The 25112-nt window shown below is 40.9% G+C and overlaps 1 protein-coding gene across 8 annotated transcripts in view; it reads left to right on the forward strand.

Annotated features, from left to right (window-relative positions):
• Positions 1-25112, forward strand: part of LAMA3 (laminin subunit alpha 3) — a 273867-nt gene that overhangs the window by 207395 nt on the left and 41360 nt on the right. For all 8 annotated transcript variants that reach the window (XM_045041820.1, XM_045041821.1, XR_006588064.1 and 5 more), the window contains 14 exons: positions 1958-2038; positions 8224-8330; positions 11747-11797; positions 12689-12840; positions 16762-16872; positions 16998-17109; positions 17338-17505; positions 18760-18956; positions 20155-20271; positions 20906-21060; positions 21343-21484; positions 22559-22661; positions 24221-24337; positions 24422-24601. In XM_045041820.1, coding sequence (XP_044897755.1) covers positions 1958-2038; positions 8224-8330; positions 11747-11797; positions 12689-12840; positions 16762-16872; positions 16998-17109; positions 17338-17505; positions 18760-18956; positions 20155-20271; positions 20906-21060; positions 21343-21484; positions 22559-22661; positions 24221-24337; positions 24422-24601 — 1793 coding nt within the window. The remainder of the gene's footprint in view (positions 1-1957; positions 2039-8223; positions 8331-11746; positions 11798-12688; positions 12841-16761; positions 16873-16997; positions 17110-17337; positions 17506-18759; positions 18957-20154; positions 20272-20905; positions 21061-21342; positions 21485-22558; positions 22662-24220; positions 24338-24421; positions 24602-25112) is intronic.

The raw sequence follows: 25112 nt of genomic DNA on the forward strand, positions 1-25112 counted from the left end.
GTAGGAGGGTTTTCTGAGGTCGTTGGCCAAGGACCAGGGAACAATGAGATGGAGTAAGCATGGCAGTATCTCGGCGCTGAGGGTCTGAGGCAAGGAAAAGACAAGAGACAGCCCCTGTGACGATGTGTCCATGGAGTAAGGAGGTGGCTGGAGGGCAGTGTGGGACAGAGGGTCAGGAGGTGAGGTTGGTGGGGCACCCAGGGTACAGATCCCGTAGGACTTTGCAGGCTATAGCAAGGCACTTGGATTTATCCTCGGTGTGATGGAAGTCATAGGCCAGTTCTGAGCCATGGAGCATGACCTGAGTTGTCATTCAGACTTCAGTACAGCAGATACATGACATAGGTAGAAACCTGCCACTTGGATTTCATGGTGATTCATGTTCTCTTTGGCCTTGGTACCTTGTCATATTCCTGCTTATCGTGACACATCCACTGTGGGTCCAAGCAAAATACAAGTAAACAAAGCAAGAGTTGATTTGAAAATCAGGACGATACTAATAACAGTATCTGCAGTGCACAGCTCGGGAGCAAGTGTGAACCACAAGGCAGGCTGCTATCAGGCCAGTATCAGAGAAATTGGCCACGTTACCAGAAGCCACTGCCCAGATGTGGCTTTTCTGAAGATGCGTATTTGAAATGTGCACCCTGGTTTGCTCTCTGTGTATCTGATACTCCTTAAACTTGCCCAGTCCTGTGACTTTATTTGAAAAGGGATTTAGCACTCAGTACTTGCCTAGACTTGTTGGAACAGACACTAGAGAGAGTGGAAACAAGATTTTCATGGGGTGAAAGCTTTTCATCTTTGATGGCACAGCATAGTGTTATCATGAAGGCCAGCTTCCGGCTTTCAGGCAGTTGAAGTAACACACAGTTCCTCGGATTTATCAGTGAAATGTGGTTTTTATTTAACTCTTTCTCCATCAATATTCATACTGTTGACGAATTTCTAACTTCCTTTAGAAGTATAACTCTGGAGGCTCAGTCGGCTAAGCGTCTAGTTCTTGATTCGGCTCAGGTCATGACCTCACGGTTCGTGAGTTCGAGCCCTGCATTGCATCCGGCTCTGTGCTGACAGTACAGAGCCTGCTTGGGATTCTCTTCCTCTGCCCCTTCCCCCACTTGCACTCTCTCTCTCTCTCTGTCTCTCAAAATAAATAAATAAACTAAAAAAAAAAATAGTATAATTCTGTCCATCTACTAGGCCAAGAGAAACTTCCCAGATAAAAATTCTTTTACCAGCAAATGATAGAGGTATTTTCCCTCAGATTTATTCAGTGTAATGTTTATAGACATATCTCAAGGCAACAGAGTTTTTTCATGATTTGCTCACTTATTTGGAAAAAAAAAAGCTGCTCAAATATACACTAGGTTAGAACAAAAAGGAAGAGAATCGGAATCCCACAACTTGATTTGAAAAATGTAAAAATCGCCAATGATTGTGCCCACAGAAACACCTAGACGGGCAAGCTTGTTTTATGCCTTAGTCCCTCCTGCCTGGCCCCTTTTCTTCCTAGGAGATAATGTACCCAATATGAAGGAACTAGAATAAACAAGGAGGAAAATTTTTTGAAGAATCCGAGCTCCCTGTCCTTTTTTTCTGCCTAGACTTGTTTTATTCTTTCCTTGTTATTCCTGGAAAAATGCTGTTGTAATCATTTCTTCCAAAATGAGTTACTTTGCTCTGTCTCAAGTGAAGGAATGTATTTCTCCAAGCCAAAAATAAAACTAAATAAATGCCTTCAGTCCTTATGTACCAAGATTTGCCCAATGTGAGCTGAAATAATTCATCATTATCTACACAAGTCTTAATGGACACATTTTTCTTCATATAAGAAGTAACCAGATCCTTGGTGTCTGTTTCCACTTAAGGCAAGTCAGTGCTTTGTGGCAAAAAATAATGAGCATGAAGCCTATCGATTTGTTTTTACTGAGGCTTTTTTCTGTCTTCCTTCCAGTTTTGCCACTGGCTGTGTTGTGACTGGGGAAACCGTGAGGTGCTCCTGCAAACCTGGATACACAGGCACACAGTGCGAAAGGTGGGTGCTGCCCCTCGCCCCTCCCCGCCCCCCCCACCCCCGCATCCCACAGGTAGGGTGGGCTCTGCGGGCAGGCTGCAGCAGGCTCGGGCTGTGGGTGCGGCTGTGCTGGGTCGTGGCTCAGAGCTGGGGTGGGGCTGTTGCTTTCACGGAGGCTGGAGAAAGGTCTTTAGGGAAAAATACAAGACTGTTCACTTAATAAATCATTAACTGCTTTATCTTTCTCTTTTTTTACATGTTTCAGAAATTTGAGAAGGAGGCCCAATGTATCATAGCGCTATGTACCCCCAACACGCTTGCCTACATGCTCCTATCCCCCTGCACACTCCCTCATTCCCCTCCCCTACATATTTCTACGTGCCCCTCCCCCTCCACATCTGTATGTACTTCCACCCCCTACATGTCCTTACCTATCCCTACATCCATATAGATTCATCCTTACATACCCCCACCCCATGTATGCATATCCCTACATACCCCTACCCACCACACACGTGTCCTTGTATTTGCCTACCTGGCACACATAACCCTAACTAGCCTAGCTCCATATACATTCATCCTTACATAGTCCTCACCCCATATATGCACATCCTTATGTACCCCTACCCCACCACCACATCCCTACTTACCTGCACACGCACATACAACTCTACATACTCCTATACACACACACACACACACACACACACACACACACACACACACACACACACAACTATACCTCTGTGTCCCCACATATTATGAACACCTGCAGGACAGTCTGTGTCATTCATTTCTGAATCACTGCTGCCTACTATTCATGTATTATTCATGTAATAGGTGTTCAGCAGCGGAACAAAAGAATAAATGTTGCAAAATGGAAACTATGAACTTAATTATGAGGGGCCAAAGAGCCAAGCTTTCGTTTTGCATGAACACATTTTCATGATTAGCTACCATACATTGGGCTCTGCCAAGCATATAAGGACTATGAAAGGTACTTAGAGTCTACCTCGGAAGGCAGCACATACCTTGTGAAAAAGTAACAGTATAGAAATGAATCATATGGACAGCATGTTTTTAAATTTAAAATAAGTTTATCATAAAGTCAATACGTACTTAAAGGAATTATGTAATACAAGTGAGCAAAGAACCAATGAGGCCCACTAAACCTTTATGTAGCTCTATATATTTGTGCATGCTCAGATATAATCCTGCTGATAATCATTTTATTTATAAAATCCCCAGTTAAAACTTGTATATTCTTACAGTTCATTCTGTGTGCACAGACGTTTTCTTTTTTTTTTCTTTTTTTTTTAACGTTTATTTATTTTTGAGACAGAGAGAGACAGAGCATGAACAGGGGAGGGTCAGAGAGAGGGAGACACAGAATCTGAAACAGGCTCCAGGCTCTGAGCTGTCAGCACAGAGCCCGAAGCGGGGCTCGAACTCACGGACCGTGAGATCACGACCTGAGCCGAAGTCGGCCGCTTAACCGACTGAGCCACCCAGGCACCCCCAGACGTTTTCTTAAAAACAAGAGTAGATTGCTGTTTTACTTTCTGTTTTGGCTCATTTTCTCACCTAGTAGATCTAGTAGAAGGTTAGCAATATCTTTCCATCTCAGTAAGTATTCACTGATAACATCGTGTCAGAACCAAGAAGTTCTGTAATCTACTGCTGGTCTTTGAAATAGTTTTCCTCTTTTCCATTCAAAGCAGCACTAAAAGTCAATCCTTGTGGTGAATTATTTGTGTACATAAATCCTCAAGATGTAGTTAATAGAACCAGATCCCTTGGATCTAAGGATAGGTGCATTTTCAGACTTTTGGTACATTTTGCCAGATTGCCCTCCAGAAAAGTCAGACTCATTTCTGTTCCTCCAGTAGCAAAAGAGCAGCTTTTGCCACCAGTGAATACTACAAATGAGCAGTTTTAAAATATTTGCCAGTTTGGTAGTTGGAAATTTTAATCATTCGAATTTACATTTCTTTGTTTCATAATTAGATGGGATTTTTTTCACGTACTAATTAACCATTTGTAGACCTTATTTTTTGGATTGCTTTCTAGGCTTTTTACTCACTTTTTCTAGTACAGTGTTCTTTTATTTTATTTATTGGTCTATACAAATTCTTCATACTACATGTTGCAAATTTTTGTTTATTTTTTGTTTATGTTTTTTTGGTTTCATTTTTTGTTATATGTATCTACTCTTATATTCTTTAGGCTGTCAGCCTTTGGGGCCATGCTTGGCGAAGTTACAGAAATGTTTATGCTTTCTTTTAGGACTTACATAGTTTTATTTCTTACACTCAGATCTTCATGTTGGTGAAAATTTGGAACCTAGCTTTTTGGTGGTGTCAGGGCATCTCACATGGCAGATAGATTTAGGGTCAATGTGTACAGCAAAATTGGCCAGAGTTCAAGAAACTCACACTATCCCAGTATTCCATCCCCATAATCCAGGACCCACGTTGCATGAAATACACATAGTATTTGGGTGCATCCCAGAGCCACACTCAGTAGGGTCAGACGTGCACACTAGGGGAGGCATAAGGAAAGCAGACTAATTAGGGGACTGGCAGATTCACATCCTTCATGTCACACTGTCACACTCACTGCAGGCTGTGTGCTCACTGAGTGAATGGGGACAGACATTCCAGCTGTTTTTCCCTCTGTGCCTCTCGTGCTGTCACTCTTCTCTCCCCCACCTCTCTCTCTGTTGCCAAGTACATTTAGTTGAATTCACGAAAGATGAATGTGCATTTACAAAGTTTCTGTACAAACTTAGAGTCGTTTCCATACATTTCGTTCAGTCTTTGTGCCGTTATCATTTCTGAAAGTATAAAATGCCTTTAGATAGTTGGTTAAGCAAGGCTCTCCTCATAACCCTTAAAATGTTTTCCTTGGCCCTTCTGGCATATGATTTTCCTGGATCAACTTTAGAAGAGTTTTATAAGATTTCAAAACAAAACAAAACAAAAACAAAATTAATTCGGTTTTCACAGGAAGACAGGGGTTATCTGAGACATTTGACAGACAGGGTGGGACCTACGTGGGTCTAGTGGGCCTAAGGGATGACGTGGGGCTGGAGGGTGGCTCAATCAGGGAAGTTACCCAAGAAAACCCAAGGACCTCGAGGCTATTTGCCTGGGAGGAAGGTGCGGACTGCCTCATTACGGGATCACTGAGCGTCAGCTAAGGGGCAGGGCACTGTCTGGTGGTAAAAAGATGCAATTTCAAGGTTCTTCTGTTTTCCATTTCAGCAAAAGGAACCTTGCCCACAGTTGCCTCACATCTATTATTCATTCTTTCTTTCAATGAAAAATGTATGGAGATCCTAGTATATGCCTGGCATTGGGCTAAGCGCTAGGGACACATTAGCGGCTGGAGCCCAGACTCTGCCCTCAGGGTTTTACAGTCTAGTGGAGGACAGACACACAAACCAGCCGTTAAAATAGTGACCAAGACATAACTGGGTCCCCAGGCTGCAGGGGAGGAGCATCCAACTGCCCCTGAGGGGTGAGGGAGGAAGGGGCAGCTATACTGAGATGGGAAGGACGGGTGAGTAGAATGGGCTTCGGGAACGTTCTTCCAGGCTCTGTGATGTGAAAGCTTGAGACTCCCACCTGGGAGAGGCATCCTAGTGCGATCCTCCTCATGGTTCTTCACAAACAATGATGCAGAAAACAGCAACAGACCGGCTGAGACATCCGGTTGGCAGGCAGCAGATTTGAAAAGAGAAATTCTTAATTAACAGTTCTCACAGCTTATGTCTGTTGTTTGCTGTCTCAGGAAAGCAAACTATAGTTTCTTAATTTTTTTTGAAGAACTTGTTCACAAGTAAATGCCATATGAATGTCAAAGTTTTTAATTTGTTCAACATTTATTGGGGACCCCCCTTTGTGCCAGGCATCAAGCCAGGGCTGGTCATTAGCTATGCAGTGGTAGCTACAAGGACAATATAGGGTGAAGAGTAAAAATATAAGCAGGAGCCCGCTGGGCAGAAGAGGGAACAGCCAATCTGAAGGAGGGGGTAGGAAAGGCTTCCCAGCTCATAACCGTGCCCTGGGCCACATTTCTCCCTCGGCTTCTCCGAGCCATAGAGGACAAACATTTTCTCTGCTCTTTTTTCTTGTACCAACGTCATCTATGAAATCAGGAAGTTTTACTTCAGTGCATTGTGTTTGGACACCAGCTTAAAACGAGAAGAAGGGTACCGGTCATTTCTGTAATCAGTCACTAACACGTTTTGCAAGAATAAGGAAGATGTGGAATCTAACTTCCTAAATATTTATGTGACTTTAATATAAAGTGTTTTGTAATTATGCATCTTTTACATGGAAAATTTAGATATAGGTGACACAGCTAAAAATAAAGTATTTAAAACATAGGTCTTTTACCTATAGCATGGTTTGTTAAGTAGAATATGGGGCCAGTCACATAAAGTAAAGCCTATGACAAGTTGGTTAGTAGACTTAGACAAGGCACCTCAGCGTAGCAACCTTCTGGATAATTAAGGAAGGCATGGGATTTCTGCTTCCTACCCACTTTCTGAAATGTAATAATTCCAAATTATGCCAGTTATACATAGATGTGTATGTGTGTGTGTGTGTGTGTGTGTGTGTGTGTATATATTTGTGTGTGTGTGTGTGTATATATATATATATATATATATATATATATATATGCATGTTTCATCATGTCTGAAAATGGTAGCTAACTTTTATTGAGTGTCTATTATGTGCAGGCATTGTATTAGATTCTTCACTACATTATTTTTTATCTCATTCATTGATCGAAATAGATATTAATAGTGCAATTATTCACTTATTCATTCTGCATATACTTATCTGGCACCTATTATGGGCCCAGGCACTCTCCCATGTGCAAGGATATATCAGCCAAAGAATCCATGCCTTTGTGGAGTTTTCTTTTTTTTTAATTTTGTTTTCAATGTTTATTTATCTTTGAGAGACAGAGACAGAGTGTGAGTGGGGAAGGAGCAGAGAGAGAGGGAGACAAGGAATCGGAAGCAGGCTCCAGGGTCTGAGCTGTCAGCACAGAGCCCAACGCAGGGCTAGAACTCATGAACCCAGGACATCATGACCTGAGCCGAAGTCAGATGCTTAACCACTGAGCCACCCAAGTGCCCTGAGTTTACATTTCTAAGGGAGACATAGATGAAGAAACTGAAGCTTGAAGGGTTAAGATAATAGGCCAAGGTTACACAGCATGGAGGCAGGGATCCAGCCAGGTCTTCCTGATAAAGCCTGTGTCCTTTGCACCCATTGGCAAAGTCTATATAAATTACTTAACAGTTCCATGATGCAAAGCTTAAATTTGGGGGAGAGCCAAATACCACATTTTCTTGATTCTATCAATTCCATGGAAGAGAAGGCACCACACACAGACACTGAGTTAATGACAATTTGGGGGGGGGGGGCTAGCATAAGAATGGAACTTTGCTAATAGAAATATTTTAGTTTACCTCCCAATTCCAAAAACATTGTGTCTGTTTTGTTGTTTGTTCGTGTTTTAAATAGAAACTCAGAATCAAGGAAGTGTTTTTTAACTTAAATAAGGAATGGAGTTCTCATCACCAAATTATCTAGAATAATAAAGGCTCTCAGCCAAGAGAGTAGGTGTTGTAACTGCCCTCCATTGTTTAGGCTCATTAAATACAGCCCTGTAGCAATTAGTGCAAATGGGAATTATGCAGGCTTGAAACAGTTCAGTAGGCAATATTAATAAAATCCCCATTGATAAGCAAATTTGAAATTCTATGAGTTTTACTTTAAATTTTTCTTTGAGGATATTAGCCAGAAATTAAGCAATATTTAATTGTGTGGTAGCTTCAGGAACATAACTCTTGCATAAAGCTGATCCACCCCTGACTTCCATTAATGGTCGAACCACTGGCTTCTGTGTGCATTTTGTTCATCTGCCATTCATCGACAGGGGTAACTGAGGATTTTGTCGTCCTGGTGTCAACGAGGAGGGAGCAAGCTCTGCCTGCCTCCTACTTTCTCTGTTCTCACCGAAGCCATAACTATCTGTACTGAGACGCACTTATTCTTGCAAAGCAGCCTTCCCCACTTAGGGTGACAACATCTCAAACGGAGAGTTCAAGGGTGGAGAAATGTCAGATGGAACAAATGATGAGCTCTTTGAGTGTTTCTCCTTTTTCTCTTTATTTTGGGTAGGTGTGCACCCGGATATTTCGGGAACCCCCAGAAGCTTGGAGGTAGCTGCCGGCCGTGCAGTTGTAACAACAATGGCCAGTTGGGCAGTTGTCACCCCTTGACGGGAGGTAAGATGGACTCACACCTTTGTTAACCTGCATTTATCAATCTGGTTTTAATAAAATAGCAGGGGAGGAACCTAGGTAAATATTTTCATGAAGCACAATACCCAATGCCAGCTGACAGATATTTTGACAGCTTGGCTTGGTGAATACTTGGTTTGGTGAATACAGTTTGGTGAATAACTTCCTTCAAATAGCCTTTTTTTTTTAATGTTAATTTTTTTTTAACATTTATTGATTTTTGAGAGAGGAAGTGCAAGAAGCGGTGAGGGAAGGGACAGAGAGAGAGGGAGACAGAGGACCCGAAGCAGGCTCCTCACTGTGAGCATAGAGCCCAGTTGTGGGGCTTGAACTCACAGAACCATGAGATCATGACCTGAGCCAAAATCAAGAGTCAGCTGCTTAACTGACCGAGCCACCCAGGTGCCCCTCAAGTAGGCTTTTGTTGAGAAGATAAATTGCTTTTAAAAGTCAAGTAATTGCAGTCAAAATAACCTCAGCTCCTATTTGGTGATTTTGCTCAGATCTCCCTTGACATTATAAGGTTATAACATATCAGTTTTCTTCATGTGTGTATCTGAGGAGATCAACATACTCTTTCTTGAATATCAATCCATGTCTGAGATGTGGGTGGTATAACTGGGATGGATTTCACATACCAAGGAAAAAAATCACTAGGAGTTAGTGTGGGCTCATTAGGAACAACTTGGAAGGAAAAGGAAGATGATTTTCTTCCTTCAGCCGAGAATATTAACGTGATTTATCAAGAAAATATCACAGATACAGTGTATTGCCAAACCTTAGATAAAATCTCTAATCTTACAGTTATGGACAAGATGAAGAACTATACCCTGAATGTATAGATTAGATCTGGTCAAGTGACTGCTCCCAAAGGAATATAGAGTAAATGGATCATTATCAGTCCAGAATGAGCTATCTTCTGACATGCGCTGCGCCTTAATCCTTGGCTCTATCTTGTTCAACACTTTTGACCTGAATGGGAATGTAGAAGGCATGCCCACCCAGTTATCACATGACACAAAGTTGGGAAAGATAGAAAATGCCTCCTATGGCACATTTAGAATATTTAAGGGACTCAAGAGCCTAGAATAATGGGCTGATTCTAAGACAACATTATGTTAGGGATAAGCCCGTGGTCTTATAGTTGAATGGCATAAAAATAAGTGTGTGATAAGTGAGATGTGACTTAGTAGCAACAAGTGAAAAAGACTAAGGCTTTAGTCAGTAGCAAGTTCGTTATGGCTCAAGAGAGTAATATGGCCCCTAGGACACCTCATACAATCTTCAGTGAGTTCTAGAGTCTAACACCAGGTGGTCTGCCGTTCCCTGGCACGCTGCTCGTGTAAATCCTCATGTCGGACTTCTGTCTCTAGAAGACAATAGACAAGCTACGGTTTGTTCAGAAGAAGTGGAGATACTGAAAAAACTTGGAACCATGTCACAGGAAGGATTGACAAGCCAGGACAGTGGAAAGAAGACTTGGAAAGGATGTATTTGAGAGGCTGATAGATGTGTGGGAAAAGGGTCTGTTTGTTCTGTGTGGCACAAGAAGTAGAACCCAAGGAATGGAAGCTAGAGGGAGGTCTACGTTAAGTCATCCTAAGGAAGAAGTGTCACGTGTTTAAAGATGAAAAAGACTGTTTTAGAAAAACATGAGTTCTGTGAAGAGAAGTATTTGAGGAGAAGCTTCAACATCACACACAGCATATTCATGAGATTACTATCTTTACAACCATCTTTTTCTTCCACTCTAATAACAACAGCAGCAAAGAAACCTGACATAAGGATGGTGACTATTTGCTCCCCAAATGGAAGAAAACACTCACACATCAGACTTGTTGTTTCTCTGAGGTTTTGCCCCCTCTTTTTCATTCTTTTTATTTTAATTAATAATGTATAGATTCCTTGGTGGTCAACATTAAAACTTGTTAAGAAAATTGCACTGATAAATCAATCACCCACATGAGGCAAGTCCTCCCTGGGTTATTCAAAGTGCTGTGGGGGATTGTGAAGAAAATAAAACTATTTCCTGGTCGTAGGAAATTTACAGCTTAATTGAGGAAATAAAAGTGACGTAACTATCCATAGCATTAAGAATGAGTAATTTTTTAAAAAAGTGTGAGTGGGCTGCCTGAGTGACTCATTTGGATAAGCGTCTGACTCTTAATTTCCGTTCAGGTCACGATCCCAGGTTGTGGGATTGAGCCCTGTGTCAGGCTCCATATTGAGTGTGGAGCCTGCTTAAGATTCTCTCTCTCTCTCTCTCTCTCTCTCTCTCTCTCTTTCTTTCTTTCTTCCTCCCCTTCCACCCCCACCCTAACCCCATTTGCATGTGTGCACTCTCTGTCTCTCAAAAAAAAAAAAAAAGATGAGTAAGAAAAACCCATGATTATATATGATAAATTAAAATGTCTACAAATATATAGAAAAGAGACGCTGATTGTCTTTGAGTGGTGAGATCAAGGGTGATGTTTTTATATTTTCTGATTTTCCCAAACTTTCCATAGTGAACTTCTATTATTTATGTTACAATTAAATGTAGTTTAAAGCATATGTATATACACACAAAGTGTGGAATATTGCCTGCTGCTGAGAAGACAAAATGTGAAAGCCTCCTTGTAGCTTGTCTAGGAAAATGTCAAGCTTTGTGATTTCCTGTGGTGAAATTAGATTTTTTTTTCTAGAGGGAAGGGAGAGGGCATTTCATTGTAAAGATGCATGGTGCGGGGAAAAGAGTAGAAATGGAAAGAGTAAAGAACATCCAAGGAAGACCAGTAGGTTTTCTCTTACTCTAGTTGAGAGCCTCAAAGTCTAGCTCATATCTGTGGTAATTGGCAGTGTGGGTCCACTAACATTGTGTGCATATCTCTCTCTCAGCATCTGTCGCACTGTTGTGTGATTTATCTGCTTCCCCTGAGGGCCAGTAAACTACAGGACAGCAGGGATTTTTGTCTTCCTAGCTTTGTATTTCCTGTACATGGCACAAGGCCAAGGCACGCCGTAGATGCTCAAAGGTGCTCAATCAATGTCTACTGAATGTTCTTGAATGATACTGGAAGAGAAGTCAATAGTTGTATAGGAAACTATCAAATGAAGAAAGCCTTACCACTAATGATTAGGGGGGTTTAATTAGATAAGAATATCATGACGTTTTATAGATAAGAATATCATGAATATACAGTCAGGGGCGTCACGAGAGAAGTTCCTGCAGCAAGACTGGTAAGAGATGGGAAAGCTCCCTGAACGATGGCACAGGTAAAGAGGGAGAAGGGAAGAGCCAACGATGCCAGATAGTTGGGTGACTAAAATCTTCTCAAACTAGCTTTTCTGAAAGCCAAATTAAAAAGCAGATGAAGAGGAGGTTGAATAACAATATCTACTTTGATTATTCCTTGTTTCAGACTGCATAGACCAAGAGCCCAAAGATGGCAGCCCTGGAGAAGAATGTGATGGTGAGAAAAGAACCCACCCCACCCCCACCCCCCGCCTCCAGCTGTGAGGTTTAGTTTAAGATATGTGAACCTCGTGCTGGGATGTGCACTTTCCAGGTTGGGAAAGCCATGGTGGGAGGCGGTAGGGGGAGGACTTCTTAGGGTCAAGCCCAGCCTCTGTTAACTCACAGCTTTATGATCTTGGTCAAGTGACCTGACTTCCCCAAGCCTCAGTTTAATCATTTGTAAAATGGACATAATAACTATATGTACCCCACAGAGTTGCTGGGGAAGTGCTTACAAATCTTACCATAATTCCTGGCAAATAGCAAGCTCTCGGTAAATAAAAGCTATTTATTATTATTTTTCCACATACAAAATAAGTAACAAGTTGCATAGAATCACCATTTCTTCCAATTTTATTGAGATATAATTGACGTGCAGCATTGTATAAAAGTGCACAACGTAATGACTTGATGTATGTATATATTGCAAAATGGTTATCACAGTAAGTTAATAGCTATCACCTCACATAGTTAACAATTTTTTTCTAGTAATGAGCTTTTAAGACAGACTGTCTCAGCAGCTTTCAAATATACAATACAGTGTTGTTAACTATGGTCACCATGTTGTGCATTACATCCCCACGGCTTATTTATCTTATAACTGGAAGTTGGTACCTTTTGATCCATTTCACCCATTTCCCCCACTCCACTGCTTCTTTTTAAAGTGCTTCCTGTCCAGAGATCTCTCTTGGGCAGAATCTGCATCCCTCCCTGAGAAGTCCAGGATTGTGATTTTTGACTGTGATGATCTATGTGCATATTAACTGGGCTTTAAGCCCTCGTATTCTGTTTGCATTCTTGTGGCTTCAGCCCACGGCACATTTGCCTTTGATTGTGGCCCCTACAGATTGTGACAGCTGTGTGATGACGCTCTTGAATGACCTGGCCACCATGGGTGACGAGCTCCACCTGGTCAAGTCTCAGCTGCAGGGCCTGAGTGCCAGCAGCGGCACTTTGGAACAGATGAAGCACTTGGAGACCCAGACCAAGGACCTGAGGGTAAATACCCTATGCACCCAGCACAATGCTGGGTCCAGAATCGATACTTGGGGTATAGATGCTGCATGATGAATACCCCTCAAGCAGGAGACAGAGAGGTTGACTCCATTTAACGCTTTTTCTGATCCAAATGAAAACTAGATATTTACTGGTGGAAAATACTAGTGAACATACAAAACTAATACTCTAAGTGAACATTCTTTTTTAAAGTTTATTTATTTATCTTGAGAGAAAGAGAGAGAGAGAGAGAGAGAGAGAGAGAGAGAGAGAGAGAGAGAGCGCGCGCACAAGCAGGGGAGGGGCAGAGAGAGGAGAGACAGAATCCCAAGCAGGTTTCACTCTGTCAGTGCAGAAGCCCGACTCGGGGCTTGAACTTGCAAATCATGAGATCATGACCGGAACTGAGATCAAGGCTGAATGCTTAACCAACTGAGCCACCCAAGAGCCCCAAGAATATTCTTTACTTAGTGAATGATTCTGGGCTAATTTTTCTTCTAGAGCCCTTAGCTGAGTATCTTGCATTCAAAAGAATCAGATTTATATTAAATTGGTATTAATTCTCTAAATGGAGGAATTCTCTAAATGGTGGGCCTGGGGTTTTCTATGTTGGAAGATTTTTTATTTTGGGATTTTTAAAAAAATGAACCATAAGTTCAATCTTTAAAAATAGATATAGGACTGTTGGGGTTATGTTTCTTCTTGAGTCATATTTGGTAATTTGTGCCTTTCAAATACTTTTTTCATTTCATCTAAGTTCTCAAATGTATTGACACAAAATTGTTTATAGTTTTTCTTATTATCCTTTTAATACCTGAAAAATTTGTAGTAATACCCTCTCATCCATTCTTGATATCGATAATTTATGTCATCTCTTTTTTTCTTGATTATTCTGGCTAGAGGTTTATCAGTTTTAGTGATCTTATTTTATTGATTTTCTCCATTGTTTTTCTGTTTTCAATTTCATTGATTTCTGTTGTTATTCATATTTTTTCTGCCTTCTGCTTGCTTTGGGTTTAATTAGCTATTCATTTTCTAGTTTCTTAAGATGAAAGCTTATCTTACTGATTTAAACCTTTCTTTTTCTAAATCAGCATTTAATGCTATGAATTTCCCCCAATGCACTACTTTAGCTGTATTCCACACATTTTGAGTTGTTGTGTTTTCATTTTTATTCAATTCAAAGGATTTTCAAATTTCCTTGGGACATGTCTTTGACCCCTGAATATTTGGAAATGTGTTGTTTAATTTCCAAACTGGGCATTTTCTAGATAACTTCTTGTTATTGATTTCTCACACAATTCTGTTGTGGTCAAAGAGCACACTTTCTATGACTCCAGTTTTTAAAAATGTGTTGAAGTTTGTTTCATAGCCCAGAATATGGTTCATCTAGGAGAATATTCTATGTGTGCTTGGAAAGAAGGTGGCCAAGAGGATAAGTAATAGGGCTAAAGTTCCACAGGGCCAGAGGCAGGCTCCCTAGAGGAAACTGAGGGCATTTCTGCCTATGAATGGAGACTGAAAAACAATCTTGAAACTGCCCAGTGCTCATTGTTGAGCAGTGACTATATGAGAGACTAGGAAAGCTACAACCTTATGAGCCAAGACCTGGATGGACATGATTCACAAACCAGGATCTGTACTGGAATGTGATATCCTCAACATGACCATAGTGTGCAAGTCCTAAGCTGCCAATATAAGACCTGGTTCTGGACTAGAGGATCTAGGGTGGGAATGGCGATGACCATAAGATCATTGGTTAGGGCACAGAGAGTGCAGGCAGAAGTGGAGTTGCGGGTGTGTGTTTGCAATATTTACCTGCAAATATTGGGAAGAGACAAGTAACAATATGAAAGACATCCAACAAAAGCAACCACTAAGAGATGAGTTCCCTTTAGATAAAATTAAAATTGGGACAGTCTGAAAATTACTTTGAAGAGTAACAATTCAATAGAAGGAACAAAAAATTAGAATACTGTTAAAAACACTAGAAACCAAACAAGAAGAGGTACATATGAAAATATTCAATTAAAAATTATGAAAATGAAAAAAAATTTATTCATTGAAGTAAAAGAATTCAGTAGAGGAGATAAACCCTAAACTGGACATAGTGAAAGAGGCTTTGGGGAAAGTTTAAGAAGTGCTGTTAAAATGAGGGCTGATTCCAAACCCATTAGTGCTTATAGCTGAGTACACAGTTGACCCTTCAACAACATGGGGGTTAGGGACATTGACCCCCTGCACGGTTGAAAATCTGCATATAACTCTTGACTCCTAACAGGCTACTGTTGACCAGGAGCCTTACCAATAGCATAAATAGTTAACACATATTTTGTGTATGTATTACATATTGTATTCTTACAATAATACCTAAGGTTTTCTGATTTTTTTTTGGTATTTCTAGGTTACATGGTCCATCTGTGAGTTTGTTTTAAATTGTTGCAAATCTCCAAAAGATCTTCTTACATATTTATTGAAAAAAATCCATGTATAAGTGGACACAGGCAGCTCAAACCAGTATTGTTCAAGAGTGAACTTTATATAGCAAAAAATAATACTAGAAAAATGGCTCTTTTTCATCCCATCAGGGTAAATTTTAGTCCATGATTGACAGGCTCTTAATATAGAGAGGAAAAAAGCCATTATGTTTTGAGAGAAAAAGAAGCCCCTGGAGTTACTCTGATGTCATGAATATAACCCTGCACTTCTTCAATGAAGGGCAGGGAGCCGGCATTTCAGTACCTGTCCTATGTGCCAGGCTCTGTGCTCAGTGCTTTATTTAAGTCTTACAGAATCCTATAAGGAAAATAGTCTTATTTTCATTTAACAGGTATGTTAAAGCTAAGTAACTTGCCTACTATCACACAGCTTGCACATGGCGGGTTCCAGGACTCGAACCAAGATCAAATTCCAAAGGCCATGCTTTACTCACTGTACGTATTCTACTAACACTCCATAGAATGACATGCCTCAGTTTTCCTGTATTAAAATTAAAATAGAACTGTCTTCTTCCTAGATCACACATACACTGTGAAAATTCCTTAGGAAGAAGTGTGAGAAGGAAAACAACATTTTTCAGTGTTCATATGTACGTGACACTTGATAATATCATCAAAAAACCCAGCAGCTTAATATGATAATCCCCAATTTACTGATGAAGGAGATAAAACTCAAAAGCGGCAGACCTAGTGTTTGGACCTAAGCTGTAAAGCCTGTGTTGTTCCCCCCCAGTGCTGGCTCTGTCACATGCAAGTTAATAGTATAGGTAATAGCAAGTTAATAGGAGGTAACAGTATAGCTTTTTCCTGTAAATTTCTTCAAGATATTAACAAGTTTTTTTCCCCCCAAAATTGAAAATAATCACCACTCTAGAGATTATGTGCAGAAATGTCACCCTCTAAAAGTAAGGAAACTGTTTAGTATCCAAAAAAACAGGGGACCTGGATTCTGATCCTTAAGCAATCAATGATCATCTCTACAGCATTCAATTAAACGAGCTCTCAGTTCCCTTCCTGCTAAGAAATTCTTTGAATCTGATGGTTCCTTCACTAAATTAGCCTCAGGCACTGCTTTTAGTATTACAATGTTAAATATAGGTTAAAAACAACTGAGCGTTTTGTAGAGTCTGGAAAGTAAGATATCGGGTAAGTGGTATCCTCATATCTGTAAGGTTCGGTTACTAACTCAAGGAAAGTATCTCTTGTCTTTTCACGGTTATAAGTTTATTTTAGAACCATATCACAACTCACATCAGAAAGTAGATTCTTCAAGTAGCTGATTTCAAAGAACCAAATCATTTCCTGTGGACCAGCATCAGACTTGCTAAACGAATCTTTCCATATCACCACTGGGATTACCAAGTTGATAGGACTTAACTCCAAATTTCTGCTCTAATGTGAGATTAATTTTGCATTTTACTTTCAGAATCAGTTACTCAACTACCGTTCTGCCATTTCAAATCATGGATTAAAAATGGATGGTCTGGAAAAAGAACTGAGTAATCTGAATCGAGAGTTCGAAGCTTTGCAAGAAAAGGTAATGTGTTAGGTCAATAACGTTAACTTTTTGTTGTTGTTGTTGTCCTCAAAATATTGTTAGTTTCCCCCCCTCCACCCCCGGATCAACATAATTTGTTAGTAATCAATTTATTTTTCGTATAGGTTCAAATAAATTCTAGAAAAGCACAGACATTACATAACAATGTTGATCGGACAACCCAAAGCACAAAGGAGCTGGACACAAAGATTAAAAATGTCATCCGGAATGTGCACAGTAAGGAGTTACTCAGTCCAATTAAATATTTTTTTTATTACATAGCGTGTTCTGTGCCCCCATGCTCTGAAAGAATTTCTCCTTAAGAGTTCAATATTATGAAAAAGATCCTATAATGATACTGAAAAACTAATATGAACCTTCCATAAAAATCCCTTTTTTTTTTTTTTTTAGTAGTCTACTGGAGTCCAGAATTCCCAGTTTAATAAACTACTCGATATTTTCTAGTTCTCTTGAAGCAGATCTCTGGGACAGATGGGGAAGGAAACAATGTGCCGTCAGGGGATTTTTCCAGAGAGTTGGCTGAAGCAGAGCGCATGATGACAGAGCTACGGAGCCGCAACTTTGGAAAGCACCTGAGAGAAGCAGAAGCTGAAAAAAGAGACGCTCAGCTCCGTAAGGATGTTCCCAACTCCTTGTATGCAACCCATTCTAATGGGCTTGAAATACAGTGTGCAAAGTGCAATGTCAGGTCCCCAGTACAGCTGGCTAGGTTAGTCATTTCAGCGTATATGACTTTTATTTTTTATTTATTAACATTTTTTTTAATGATTACGTATTTTTGAGAGAGAGAGAGAGTCAGAGCGTGAACAGGGGAGAGGCAGAGAGAAAGACACAGAATCTGAAGCAGACTCCAGGCTCTGAGCTGTCAGCACAGAGCCCGATGTGGGGCTCAAACACACGAACCGTGAGATGGTGACCTGAGCCGAAGTCCGGCACTTAACCAACTGAGCCACCCAGGCGCCCTGGTGTTCACAATTTTTAGAGCATGGTGTGAGAATGGGTAGCTCCTCCAGGCTACCAAGAGGTTGTAGAATATAGCATCTTACTATCATGCAAGAAAAAAAAATAGGTTCTTCTCCTAAGATAACAGCACTGGTATTTCCTTTTCCTTTTTAACTGCATTTTTATTCTTTCTTCATTCAGCTCCATTCAACTTTCTCATTATATCATTTTTTAATGGCCACCCCCACCAGCACAGGGGTCTTGAATCACAAATTGATATTAGCACTACTATTGCAGGAACCAAAATCTGGTGTAGTAGAAATTAACAGAATATCTCTAAAGGTTTTACTTAGGAAAAATGCCTCATTAGTTCAAAACTGTGAGAAATAGAAGTCTGGTGCGTATTTTTTCAAATACTGATCTTTCTTCTCCGGTGAAATGATGTGTCAATGGTTAATATGCAGACGGTAGCAGTTTTCTTTTAGCATTTGTATGGTTTAAATTTATTATTAGTCTTTGCTTTTGACTGAGGAGACAGGGTTAGTTTGCAGTTAGTAGTATTTAGTAGTAGTGTTAGTTGGTAGTGTTAATAGCATTGTTAGGAGCACATGCTCTGTCCTCTACAGATCTTGTTCAAGTGCCAAGGCTGATTGGTCATGCAACATTGGGTCGGTCAACTAATTTCTTGGGCTCTCCATTTGCGTATCTGAAACATGAGACTGCTATCATTGTTTTCATGTGGTTTTGTGTGCCCACATAACCACAGCAGGTGCTCCATAAATGTTAGTTTCCTTTCCCATTCACTTGCAAGTTCAAGGAAAACCATGAAATGAGTAGAAACTTCATTCTTCCTCTGTAGACTTTATAGCTTAGCTTAGAGGTACTCCTCTCTCAAGTGAAAAACAAAAATGTGTTGTATTATAGTGCTGAATCGGATAAGGAGCTGGCTGGAAAACCACCAAGTGGAGAACAGTGCACTTGTCAAGAACATACGGGATTCTTTAAATGAGTACGAGGCCAAACTCAGTGATCTGCGGGCCGCACTACAAGAGGCAACTGCCCAGGCAAAGCAGGCCACTGGCCTCAACCGAGAAAACGAGAAGACTTTGGAATCCATCAAGGTGGGTTCACAGTCAGAATCTGCACACTTTTCTTAATGACAAGGATGAGGGGGGCAGGGGTCTTTATCATTAATAAAGCGGCAGAGCCAGGCACCTGTCTGTATGTCTAGCCTGTGCACACCTGTCTGTACGGCAGATGCTAATCAAACAGGAGTAAGGGATTAAATGCAAAACCAAAGTTATTCCTCCTCCCCAGTCACCAGAATAGATTGTGAACTTAAACCACAGAGAAAGCAGAGCAAATTGCTTTAGTCCTGCCCCTGGCTGACAGAGTGCTGGAGGAATAATGTTGCCAAGTAGATGAGAAATTAAACCAATATTGTTATAATTAAATCAGAGTATATAATATATGCTTTAAATAACTGATTTTTTGTGTCAGCTGTGTAAACATCATTATCATAATCACTGATAAGGGCATTTTAAGCCATTATCTTACAGGAAATAGATTAAAATACAGGCCTCATGCAGGAGCTGCAGAGACAGAATCTGGAGCTTGGGATTCTACAGTATATTTTTTCAGGGGTGCACACTGTATGCTGAAACAGCAACATAAATGTGAGGCGTTATTAAATGACAGTAAGATCAAAGTGGAGTAATGTAGGACTGACCCCCCCAAAAGAAGAACTTGTCAAAGAAAACAAATAATATCTTAGTCGATGGCAATATGCTTAATTCCCAAAGCCTCTTTAGACGGCTGTTGGAAGTCACTGATGATACCAAGGGAAGGGCGCGTGATCCGATTTTATGGGTGTGTGAGCTTTGGTGGCTCCTAGCTTGGCCTTCTCAGATCCCATGTATCCTCTCATTGAAGCGCCTCTCCAACCTCACAGGGCCTGGCATGTGGGGCGTTGCGATGATGGGTGCTGCTTTGTTCAGGAAAATCCCTCATGCTGCCTCACAAACCAGAGCTTACTTACCTTTCCGCCTCACTGGCCCAGTTGCCCCCAGTTTAGAAAGCTTCTGCAACGGTGCGAACTGTTGTTTCGTTGGCATGTAGTTTGAGGAAACCATGACAACACACCCACGCGGCAAAGTGAACTGATTTCCCCGCACTTTCTAATTGCCTCGATGATCTTTCGGTTTCAAGAAAACATTATGACTCCGAAACGATTTCTGTGCTGTTGTGCAGTAGATATGCCTGTGCTTCCTGGTCGTATACCATGTAGTTCAAACAGGTTCTTCTTCTTCTTCTCGCCAGAGACAAGTTAAAGAAATGAATTCCCTACAGAGTGATTTCACCAAGTACCTAACCACGGCAGACTCTTCCTTACTGCAGACCAACACGCTGCTGCAGCTGATGGGGAAAAGCCGGGAGGTAGAGGCAAAACTTGTTCTCTGAACACTGAAAAACATTCAGATTCTATATGAGGAAACTATGAACTGGGTTAACATTTTTTTTTTTCTGCAATACATGTCTTCTAGATGGAAGGAAATAAACCAAGATGTTCATTACCGTGGTGCTACCCTTGGGGCATGGGGGGTGTGAATGATGTGTCCTCTGTATGTCTATTTGTATTACTTAATTAGCCCACAGTGAGCAGATGTTGCTTTTGTGATAACAAAAAAAATTGGAATGCTGTTTTTAAAATATCAAGCATGCATTTATTAGCAGAACTTATTTAGGACTCATAATAGGTTGACCACATTAGCAGCCCAATGGGCATTTTGCAAATATCTTTTGTTATCGCTATTTCTAGAGTAGAAAAAAAAAGTTTCGGTTTAGTACAACTTTATGCTAATGATGACAGCGTGCTTTTATAAAATTTATCAGAAGGGGTACCCACCCTAAGAAAATTGTCCAAATGGTGGTAAAACTTGCAAAAATATTATCAGTGCCACTACTGAAATAATGCATCCTGGGAACATGAAGTTTATGACAGAGTTTGAGAAAATGGTATATACGTTCTTTGCTTAAAGTGACACTGTCTCTGTTTACTTGAAAAAAATAGGAATATGAAAAACTAGCTGCCACTTTAAATGAAGCAAGACGTGAGCTAAGTGACAAAGTGAGAGAACTTTCTCAGTCCGCCAGTAAAGCCTCCCTGGTGGTGGAGGCAGAAACGCACGCGCAGTCTTTACAGAAGCTGGCAAAGCAGCTGGAGGAGTGAGTGACCCCCCAGGTCTAACCGCAGGAGCTGCTGGACCTAGTGTGAACGCCTCCCTGACTGAGCTGGGGCTCCAGAATAGGGCAGGGGGGCGGGACCCAGGGCCCGGGTCCGAACCCAAGCTGCGCTGGGGGTGTGATTCCCAGATAGACCCTTGCCAGCGCAGGTCTCCATTTGCCAGATGAGGAGGCTAATCAAGGAGGCTGGGAGGGGGAGGTGAAGGGGCCTTCAGCCGCAGGCAGTGGAGGCTGTTGGAGCCCTTCACCCACACTGTCTTCCAGGATCAAGAGGAACGCCAGTGGGGATGAGCTGGTGCGCTGTGCAGTGGATGCTGCCACCGCCTACGAGAATATCCTCAACGCCATCAGAGCAGCGGAGGACGCGGCTGACAAGGCCACTAGCGCATCTGAGTCTGCCCTCCAGGTGGGCACCCGCACTGGCACCTTTTTTGGATGCACTCTGGAGACGACTCATTGTCTTACTTTCTTTTCATATGCACTGAGGAATGTAAACAAGCCTTAGTTTAACAAAATTTTTTTAACGTTTATTCATTTTTGAGACAGAGAGAGACAGAGCATGAATGGGGGAGGGTCAGAGAGAGAGGGGGAGACACAGAATCCAAAACAGGCTCCAGGCTCTGAGCTGTCAGCACAGAGCCCGACGCGGGGCTCAAACTCACAGACCGCGAGATCGTGACCTGAGCCGAAGTCGGCCCCTTAACCAACTGAGCCACCCAGGCGCCCCAACAAGCCTTAGTTTAAATTAGAACTTATTATATAGAATAGACTTGAACTTGCTCTAGATGTGGATCGTTTGTGTTTACATGACTGTTTTGATAGATATAGCGCAGTTTTAAAAGCCATTTGTGAAACCAGATAGAAATTCCACCGATTACCAATGTTGAGCCAAGATGAGTAGGGTATCCTGCTTCTTTCTAGGTATGATTTTAGACCATGATTAAGTATTGGCATTTCACAAAGAAGAGGGAAATTTTTGTACACGATTTGGTAACCATTTATTTCCTGTCATTTGCCTTAACACCTGGGCATGTCTTGGAGTCCTGTGTGATCTTACATGTACCATATAATATTCCCATATCTAAGAATAAAGCATAAAATATTAAATATCAAAGAATTAGAGGATAGGCCTTCTTGAAGGTTAAAGACTTTTATCTCCCAAATATTAAAAACTTAAAAGCAACTCTTCTCTTTCTTCAGTTGAGGGTATTGTACAAACAACAGGGAGAAAATGAGACAGGTATCACATGATTTGTTAGTATGTCACCAGGGAAGTGTCTACCTCCCCAAGCCACACATATCTATGTACAGCCCTAACTGTATCTTTTCAGGAACAGTCTTTTTAAACTTCCCCCTTACCTTTGAACCTCATCCTTTAAAGATTGAAGATAAGGGCTTTTAGAGTAGGATGAAAAAAATCTTACTCCACATTTCCTAAGGAATGCTACATGCTTAAGGCTGGTAAATGCTTTGCTTTCAGACTGTGATAAAGGAAGATCTTCCAAGAAAAGCAAAAACCCTGAGTTCTGACAGTGATAAACTATTAAAGGAAGCCAAGCTAACACAGAAGAAGCTACGGCAAGGTATTGGAGCCTGGCGGGGAAGGGGAGGCTGGGATAGCCAAGGGTTTGAAAACGTCCTGTTAAGACCAGGAGAAACAGCAAATTCTGGAAGCAAATGCGTGATCTATTTAATAGATTTGATGTTTCCGCCCAATATTCTAACATATACCAAGTTAACTAGAACCTCATGAATATGCATAAATCTCAAAGGTAATCAGTGCCCATGGCATTGGGAACCCACACAGCATAGAGGTATGTCCAGGGCTGGTCTCTCATTTAAGGCCCAGATAATAGTTTCAGGTCACCAGAGCTTCAACTTTTCTTAAGTCCTAAAATGCTAGTAAGTAAAAGTACCAAAAATTACTACTACTATGAAGCATGAGAATTTTTGAATCATACATTTTATCTTTGAAAATTTCCCATGTATTTAATTTTTTACAAAACAATTAAACCATCTCAATCTCACCAAATTCTGGTGTTCTGAAAGTGGTGTTTCTTGATTTTCTCTGGTCTCTTGTGTTCATTCACGGCCAAGAAACTATGTCAGCATTTTTGAGTGACTAGATGCCTTCTGACAGTAATATTTATCTTTTCTCATGTTTAAAAATTAAATACATGAAAAATTACCTACAAAAAATATGTATTAACATAGAATGATTTGCTTAGCAAATTGCAGGAATTAAAATTCCCTGGTATGACATCTGTTCCCTTTACAAAGTATAAGCTAAGAGGTGAGAATTGTTTTAAGTAGGGTTAGGATGCAAACTACATTGATATTTTTTCTTTTGTTTTCTACCAGCATGCTTCTTTTTACCTTTTGATCCCCTTCACCCCCCCCCCCCCACCAGGGGCTTGGGCAGCCCCTAATAGGTTCCTTGTATTTGGGGAGTGTTTTTAGATTCCACATATAAGAGAGATCATAGGGCATTTGTCTACATTGTTATTTAAATCGGTCCTGGAATCACAATTTAAACCGTGTATCATCACTTTGGCCTTAAAGCATTCACTGGTCATTTTCCATTACCTCAAAGTGGCAATGTTATCAGCTAGGAATGTCTGTGAACTCCCTCCCTTTCACTGAATCCCCTTAAATATATCAGTTTGGAAGTGGACAGAAACAAACAATGCCTACTTTGTGAGTGCATTTGCTTGGATGAGGCTGTCTCAACAGCACTTTATTATACTCTGAAGAGGCATCATTCATTCATTCACTCATTCATTCAATAAGTATTACTAATATTAAGCCCAGACTAGTGCCAGACAATGCACATCCCTTTCCTTCACTAAGCAGAGACGTTTGCCCTGACCAAAGTGGAAGTCGAACTGCCCCTAAATGACTAAGCCTCTCACTTTGTTCATGATGCATTTCCAAGCAGCTGGATGCCACAGGCTCAGGTATACTCCTGGCCTCTGGAACTGGAGGCCCCTGGAACTGTGGGTCTAGGCACCTATAGTGAACATCTCTGAGATTCAGGTCTGCTCAATGCTCTGCAGATGCTGGCTACTTCAGGGGCCACCAGTACCAATGGAGGATCAAAATCCATAGGGTAATTGCTTCATGATGCTTTATTTAATTTTAGAAATCAGTCCAGCTCTCAACAACCTACAGCAAACTCTGAAAGTTATGACAGTTCAGAAAGGATTGATTGATACCAATATCACTGCCATCCGAGATGACCTTCGTGGGATACAGAGAGGTCAGTATCTCCCTACCCACCGTACTTGGCTTCTTTTGTCGAGCATTCAAGATACTTACACCTCCCTCTTTGTGTGTGCTTTAGATGACATCAGTGATATGATCAGTAGGGCAAAGAGCATGGTCAGAAATGCCAACGACATCACAGATGAGGTTCTAGATGGGCTCAACCCTATTGAGACAGATGTGGCAAGAATTAAGGATACCTATGGGAGCACACAGAGAGAAGACTTCAACAAGGCTCTCACTGACGCAGATAACTCAGGTATCAAGCATTCTTCAGACAGGACATACTATCCATTTTCTCCATTATTATGCACTTTGGTCAGTTTATGTGAATTCTTCCCTGATAAAGTCTGAAATTAGAAATTAAAATATTAGAAAACTGCTTCACATAACACCTTCAAAGAATATGGGTATTCTATTAGAAAGTCTAGGTGGGATTTTTTTTTTTTAACCCATTGACATTGGTATTGAGTTTCCCTTTTTTAGAGTGGAGATATAGGTCCCCTAATCATGAGGTATTAAATTACAATTGATATTAAGTTTCAAAAAATAAAGATTTATCTTCTTCTGTAGTGGTTAAGAAAGATGATTTGATATCTAGACTGCAGGATAGAATCCACGATGTATTTAGGAAAGGTATCACCTGACTCTGAGTCATCCTGTCCAATATTTGGGACCCAAACGTAACACTTGACAAATGCTGTCAATGAGAAGATCTGTATTTAACCTTTTCTCAACTCACAATTACAAATTTCTGTTCTGTAATCTCA

This window comes from Felis catus, chromosome D3 (assembly GCF_018350175.1).
Source record: "Felis catus isolate Fca126 chromosome D3, F.catus_Fca126_mat1.0, whole genome shotgun sequence".
NCBI lineage: Eukaryota > Metazoa > Chordata > Mammalia > Carnivora > Felidae > Felis > Felis catus.